General features: G+C 39.1%; 2 protein-coding genes across 2 annotated transcripts; both read right to left on the bottom strand.

Annotated features, from left to right (window-relative positions):
- Window positions 1-2,044: 2,044 nt before the first annotated feature.
- LOC146618538 (uncharacterized) lies at window positions 2,045-3,817 on the bottom strand. Its single transcript, XM_085370084.1, has 4 exons — window positions 3,769-3,817; window positions 2,362-3,016; window positions 2,190-2,250; window positions 2,045-2,088 (listed from the first exon to the last, which is right to left on the bottom strand). The coding sequence occupies exons 1-2, from the start codon at window positions 3,815-3,817 to the stop codon at window positions 2,406-2,408; spliced, it is 660 nt and encodes a 219-aa protein (XP_085226210.1). The 3' UTR covers window positions 2,045-2,088; window positions 2,190-2,250; window positions 2,362-2,405.
- A 1,925-nt stretch (window positions 3,818-5,742) lies between these two features.
- Window positions 5,743-7,649, bottom strand: LOC146618539 (von Willebrand factor A domain-containing protein 5A-like). Its single transcript, XM_085370085.1, has 6 exons — window positions 7,642-7,649; window positions 7,066-7,168; window positions 6,868-6,982; window positions 6,451-6,540; window positions 6,000-6,114; window positions 5,743-5,878 (listed from the first exon to the last, which is right to left on the bottom strand). The coding sequence occupies exons 1-6, from the start codon at window positions 7,647-7,649 to the stop codon at window positions 5,875-5,877; spliced, it is 435 nt and encodes a 144-aa protein (XP_085226211.1). The 3' UTR covers window positions 5,743-5,874.

Raw genomic sequence — 7,649 nt, forward strand, 5'->3', positions numbered from 1 at the left:
ACACAACACAGCCGGGGGTCTGCCACTCTTTGTTTATTCAGATCTCTTTTCACACAATACTCTTGTTGCTTCTGAGCCTCTCGTTTTACTAAAGGTTATGATGGAGCAGCAAGACTGAACCAGTGGCTGGATAACATGAGGAGGAAGGAGTGGAGACCTGCACAAACATCATGTCTTTAAAGTGCTCGCTTTAAAACAGAATGCTTTCTAAGAGTGAAAGTTTAAGAAAATCTAACTGTAATATTTAACATGCCTACTCTCCTTTCCCCCTATTTGTACTAATTTAGGGAGCACAGCAGTTGCAGCCATTTTAAGGTTTGTTTTTTGTTTTTTCTCAGGCGAGGTCATCTGTCAGAGGGGCAAGAGGCAATATTTTGGTAAGTACTGACACAGAGGTAAGTGACTCTCCAGGTTTATTAAAGAAGGAATCAGAGTTTGGCAGTGCTGTTAAAAATTCAAAATGATTAAATTTAAAAAATAGAATTTCTTTCATTTCAATATTAGAAAACCAGACTGTTTATATTCAGTGTTATTTATGTCATTTAAATTTAAATGCTCATTTTTGTTTTGTGTGTGTTGTTGACGAGTATTAAGACTAAGACACAGATTATTTTCTGTCCCAAGGAAGGTCGATACGTTGGCCTTTAGCCAAAAGCAGACAGACAACTCTGATCAGCAATTCTTTCAGGTTTGTCTGTTTTGATGATGCTATTAATTGTTATTATCCTTTATCCAGGTAACTTTCAGAGAGGAGCGAAGCCAGCGTGCTCTGTAAACTCTCATTAAAAAAAAGATAAGTACATATTGATTTTATATTATTATGACAGCTCCTCCTCAGTGAACACTTCCTCTAGTTGCTGAAATCATTTACTAATTTTTTTCTTCCCATTTGTCTTTTGTTTTTCAGAGAAAACAGAGAGGAGACAAGGTGACATTAAGACCTAAGACAGGACGGATTGAACCCTTTCTCGTAAAAAGATAAGTATTCACTCTGCTTTTAATCAGAATATTGATAAATATCTAAAATTCTGCTCACCTGGTTGATAAAGTTACTAAAACGATTCCCTCTTTACTGTCATTTGTCCTTTAGAGAGAAGATGAGGAGAGTGAACGTCAGCAAGAATGAACAAAGTGGTAAGTAGTAAATAGTGTTTACGGTTGTTTCTAAAATATCCCAAACATTAAAAAATCGTTGAGGTTTTAACTTTTATTCTTTCTTTTCTGCCTCTTGTTTCTAAATGTCAGGAAAAAGAGCCAAGATGAGAAGAAACTCCACACAGAAGATGTTCCCTCAGTAAAATGGTAAATATATTCATCTTGTTATGACGTTTGCTCACAATAACCAGGAGTGTTCCTGTTGTTCTGAAGTGATTCACTCTCATTTGGTGTTATTTGGTGAAAACAATAAAAAGACCTCTTCAGGTCTTTTTATTGTTTTCTCTCTGCAGAGGAAAGTGATGAGACTGATGAAGAAATACTAAATACAAAGACTGACAAAGGGAACTGAAAAAGTCAAACCAAAACCTATACTGGGGGAAAACTATAGGAAACAGAACTACTGAGGCAAGGAAACACGAGGGGACGGAGATTAACACTCTGACAAGGGACAAAGGGAGACTGACACAATATTTACACACAGGAGGCTGATTATGGGAACTAAGGACACATAGAAACACAGCTGAACCGAATAAGAAATGAACAACAAGTCGAAACAACAGTTCAACAAGTTTCTAAACAGAACAAATAACTTTCAGGATGTTTCAACAATGTGTAAAATGAGTTCTTATCTTTTTTTTGTGAGAGGGCCTTTGATGTTTCTCTTTGGATCCTCCTTCCATCCATTTCTTCAGCTTATCCAATTCAAGATTGGAGCCATCCCAGCTGTTATGGGGCCAGAGGCAGGAGTACAACCTGGACAGGTCAGTCTAACACAGAGAAACAGACAACTATTCACACTCACATTCAACCTAACTGCATCTCTCTGGACTGTGGGATGAAGCTGGAGTACCTGGAGGGAACCACAAAGGTGCCAGGACTGTCTTCTCTCAGGTGACGGCCGTTCACGCTGCTCTGAAGACCCTCAGTTGTCTTTGGATCAAATAACACCAAATGAGAGTGAATCACTTCAGAAACACAGGAACACTCCTGGTTATTGTGAGCAAACGTCATAACAAGATGAATATATTTACCATTTTACTGAGGGAAAATCTTCTGTGTGGAGTTTCTTCGCAGCGTGACTCTTTTTCCTGACTTTTAGAAACAAGAGGCAGAAAAGAAAGAATAGAAGTTAAAACCTCGACGATTTTCAAATATTTTAGGACATTATTTTAGAAACAACCTTAAGCACTATTTACTACTTACCACTTTGTTCAGGCTTGCTGACGTTCGACATGCTTCACTGTATATTATAATCTCAAGCGCTTCCTTGCTGGAGTCGGGCTCCGGATGCTGCTCTCTTCCTCCGGAGCCTTCCTCTTAGCACGCTTTGCCGACATATTTAGAAAACGGCAGAGCACCGAAGTGAGAACTCTGCCGTCCGCGCTGTAGTCTGTTATTCTCCAGCGGTTCGTCATCTCAGTGTCCTCTGTTCGGTAAACAGTGGAGATGACTCTGGTGACGAGGAGGCCGTCGACAGTCAAGGTGCCGACACAGTTCCTCCGATCTGCCTTCAGCACAGCAAGATCCGCTTTCTCTGGAAGAACTGGAGTCAGGAAGCGTGGATGAGAGCTGGAGCCCGCAGGCGGCAGCATCATGCCAGCTGGTGAGTCCGTAGGAGGAGAAGGAGTGGTGTTCTCTCTCTGGCTCTGCCTCACATGGACAAATGGTGTCGTCACCTGGTCCCGGTGGAACAATCCTTTAAAAGGTATGTAAGGAAAGTCCTTGGACCCCGTCACCAGGTTATGGTAAAGAGTGAGGACCAGGTGGGACATGGAGTCCAGTTGGCTGCTGCTCAGTTCACGGTTCCTCAAGTTAATGACGACCATCTGAGGAGCAGTGATTGGACTCACCAGCTCAGCTACGAGAAAGCAAAGCATGCGTGTACGTTAATCATGTGATCACACAAATTAAAGCCTGAATTTAAATTGTCCAGACATGGCTTTACATCATCATAAGCTCTTCCACACACAAACAGTAAGAAGCTCCCAGCAGAACTCATTGTTTATGAAAGCCTTCACCTTTTTTGGTAAAAGTTTTCATGCGGTGTAAGGCTGCATGGACTTTCACTGAGGTTTTAATACGCATTCACATTAAGGAGCAATATCTTCATATTAGTTGAGCACCGATATTTTGAGAATAAAGCAGCTACATTTAGGTGAGAAACCTTCCACCACCTCATTGCAGGCACACACTGTTTCAATCTCAAACTCATCCAGCGACTCTGTGAACTTTTAAAACTCCATTCTCCAGCTTTATAAAATTCACAATCTATGAAACTTTCAGGTATAACTCAGCGCCAGCAGCCCAAACATGTCAACTCAAACCCTCTACATGCAAAAACGGCCGCGCGCTGACGTCAACGTCCTCCAACGCTTTACGTCGTTTCCAGGGCGCGTGCATTCAATTGGTTTTTTTTTCCAGCAATTTAAAAAAAAACATGGCGCCATCTTTATAGTGTACTGGCACATGTTAAAATTGATGTTACTCAAGTATGAAACATCTCATCCTAAACGTTAACACTCATGAAGTCCTACTTCCAAACAATAAAAGACAAAAATCTAAGTTGTATTTGTTTGCTAGCACTCTGACATATTAGCCTGCTGCACTCACCATAGCATTGATCTATCACCTCGTCAATGAAAAGGGAGAGCAGGTGCATCTCGCGACTGAAGTTTGTAGAAGTCATTTTGCAAATCCTTCTTGAAGATTTTCAAACGTTGGCTGTAGTTTGAAAAATCCGAGTTTTCACAGCACTAGTGGGAAAAAGCTCCTGTTTGCGCTCAAACGTGAAACCCGAATTCCAATTTTGCCTCCTGCTTTTATACCTGCACTCAAACACGTCATCATCACCATGACTCCCAGTGGCACCGAAAATCAATTTTATTTATTTAAAATAAAGTTCGTCTAATTATCATAGCTTTTTCAAAAATATGTATATTTCTCATTTTGTTTTACTGTTTTATTCATCCTTTATAAAAAATATGTTGCCAAACTTTGTCGTTTTAATTCTTTAAAAAAATCATTAATTCACCAGTTTACAAAAATGAAGATCGATATCTGAAATTTAAATAAATAAATAAATAATTACAATTGATAATGGATTTTTAGCATTAAAGAATAGTTTTTCAATGCGCTTTAAATGTTATCAGAGCCGATGTTGTGCCAAAAAGTGATCGCAGTCCAAAAAGTGATTTACGGTATTGAAACGTTTGTTTGTGTCATGACATTTGTAAACAGTTGATGTTTAAGGTGCAGTTCACGTGGAAGCCAGAGGAGGGTGGTGTTGTGCGCATAATACAAAGTGATGACGAAACCTAAAAGACGGTGTCATGTCTGCTCCCTGAAGCAATCTCATAACAGTTTCAATCTATTTCAAGCCAGTTAGCACATTTCTGTTATGAAGTTTAATAATTTTTTGGCAGTAAACTTTTAAATCCTTTTATTATGAATATCACATTTTCAGATTTTCAAGAGAGACCAGACCAATAGGGCAGCAGAAATCACAAAAATAAATAAATAAATAAGAGTTTTATAAAGATTAAAACAGTAAAAAAAAAAAGAGAGAGACTGGAATGATTATGATGTATAACACAGAATATGTACAATAACAGAGTCATAAACACACCTAGAAAACACGTGATACTTTTTATTTCATCTATAACCTCTGTGCAAATTTTGTTGACTGCAAAGTGTTTATGAATATGTTTTTAAAAGCTGGTTATCTGACTGTCAGTTAATAGCAATTAAAAAGAAATTTTTATTATTCCTAAATGGAAAAAGTCCATTATGAATTTTTGTTATGAATTTCATTTATCAATCCACCTCCTCACTGCTCTTTCCCGGTGCAGCAGCCAGAGCTGGATCAAGCAGCCAGATGGCTTCTGGAGGAAGACTAACTGCAACAAAGGGTCTCTGGGAGGCTGCTCAGGCACAGCAGCTGAAAAATCAAAGATGAAATAAAAACTGGACCTGATCATGGTGCTGCATGAGACAAAAAGTCTAGATGATAAACCAGTGTATGAATTGGTAACACTGCTTATGATGATCATGTTTAGGTGGAAACTAGCGAGCTAACTTACTGCAAAACTCTAACTCAGTTAAATTGAATAAACTCTGTTTTCATGGATGCCTGGATGTTAAACTTAATTGTTAAACCCGGTAAAACAGCAACGCTGATCATTTTATTAAAGATGAAAGAAGTTAGACCGTTTTTAGCTCTCAGTGATCCCTCAGTGTTCGTTTGACTTTGGGACCTGAAATATGGCAGCTTTTCACTTACACATTTTAAACCACTCATTCATAGAAATAGTTTCCAGTCAAAGATCTGGACAGATCCACCAAGTTCACAGTAGTTTTACAATTTTCTGCAGCGCAGAAAAAAAAACCCCTGAAAACATCACACCTCTGAAGTAACACATTGTGATTCATGTACCGTGGGCCAGGGCTGTGGCATCTAATGTCTGGTTGTCAGTGTCCTTTGGAAAAGCAAGTGATTGTCCTAAAATCAGATGTCCCAGCAGATTGATCTAGTTTGCCAACAACATGAGAGGCTGCTCCTACCTGTCCTAGTGAGCTCGGCATAAATCAGTGACCTCTGACCCTGGAAAAGTGTTGTGATTAGTGGAGAGAGGACAGTGACAGACACTTCCTTTGGTAAATCCAATATGACTGAGATGTCGACCACAGTCAGCTGCAGAGCAAACTGCAGCGACTGCATCACCTGAAAAATAATGAAAAACCCTGAAAAAATATACATTTATGTTTTTGGAATTTATGTCTTCTGTTCAAATAATAATATCATCTTGCCTTTTCATGATAATTGTTATGACTCATTGTCTTACTTTTGGTTGCATCCTGTCAGTCCCTGTGATGAACTGAGCGTGACCTCCTCCTTCCTTGGCCATCCCATTGATGAGAGCAGAGCTGGCCCCTTCCCCAATCCCAAAAGAGAAACACCTGCAATACAACAGCTGTTTTTAAGACACACAGGTTTGGTACGCAGCACATGTCATCATCTTTTTGTTGTTTTACCTGTGAGAACCTGAATTCTCAATCACTTCTTTGGTGTTCCCCACCTCTCCATCAGTAAAGACAAACAGCAAAAGAGGAGAGTTTTTTCATCTACACAAGCAAAAGCTCAACTCTTTGGCAGGTATACAAGTATGCTTTCAGTAATCTGTTTTAGCAAGTAAATCAAACATAACCTGGAGTTTTGCAGAAGCATCCAAAGGCAACATGGTGTTTTACAGTGATATCACTTTAAGTCACTGAGATCACATGAATACAACTCACGGGAAGATGTGTTCACAACGAGACCCCAAACTGTAAAATGTTTGAATAGCAGCCCATTGGTAAACTCTTCAACAGGAGCAGAGGACTGTCCTGAAGGGAAGAGGGAAAAGATGGTGAGGCCACTGTGTGAGAGGAACGATTTGAGGAAAGATTTGAGGAAATATTTTGTAACTCTAACACCACTTTATGAATACTCTGGCACTGCTGGTGCGAGTATTACTCATATTTTCAGATTGATTCACTACCAACACAAACTCTCCACATGAAGCCATTGAACACATCAGAGACATGAAAAGGACAGAAAAATGTCAAGTTTACAGTTTCCAATATATTCCAATACAATTAAATTCCAGGTTGAAGAACTGGGATCTTGAATTTTTATTTGCAAACTAATGACTTCACTTATTTTTCACTCACCCGGCTCAGCAGAGGCCTGTCCTGCCTCCACCACAGCAGTGGGCTGGTGGGCGTCTTTGTAATAAATCAGCAGTTCAACATCTCTGTCAAACTTGTGTCCTGCAGCCAGCTTGACCTGCACACCACAAACACATTCATATTTATTCCTCAGCAACAAGTAACAACCACACACAGCAGACACATCAGCACTCTACCTACCGTGGCCTGGGTTTGATCAGTGTTGAGGTACTGCAGAGGGTCCAGGGAGCAGTTGGACTCTACTTTATGGATTGGACGAGGAGAGGAGACAGAAGAAACATCACTGGACAACCAAAACTATTTTACAGCTATTTTAGTTTAAAACCATAAAAAGTGACAGAAAAGGAATATGTTTGTTTTTGTAAATATGCTCTTGACTTTTATGATCTATGGATGGTATAATGACAAATATCAGTATAATGAGGAAAACATCATTTTTGCCTCTCTCTTTTTTAAACAAACCTTTAAAGTGATATAAGATTTTATGTCAGCGCGAGTTAGTGAGTGTTAAGTAATTATAAACCTCTTTATGATCTAACTTTTTGGAAAAAATAAGGGAAACTCCACATAACATTTTCTTAATTAGTTAAAACCATTTACTGATATAAAGTCATGACGTTTGGCCAGCTTGAAGATGGAGAGAAAGACACTCTTTTTTTATTAATCCTTTATTTATCCAGGTAAAAAAAATCTCATTGAGATTAAAAATCTCATTTCCAAGAGAGACCTGGCATCATGGCAACAAAAGTCACATACCACATCAT

The sequence above is a fragment of the Diplotaxodon limnothrissa genome, linkage group LG14 (assembly GCF_057381915.1).
Source record: "Diplotaxodon limnothrissa isolate DT_005_m linkage group LG14, D_limnothrissa_male_GT1.1, whole genome shotgun sequence".
NCBI lineage: Eukaryota > Metazoa > Chordata > Actinopteri > Cichliformes > Cichlidae > Diplotaxodon > Diplotaxodon limnothrissa.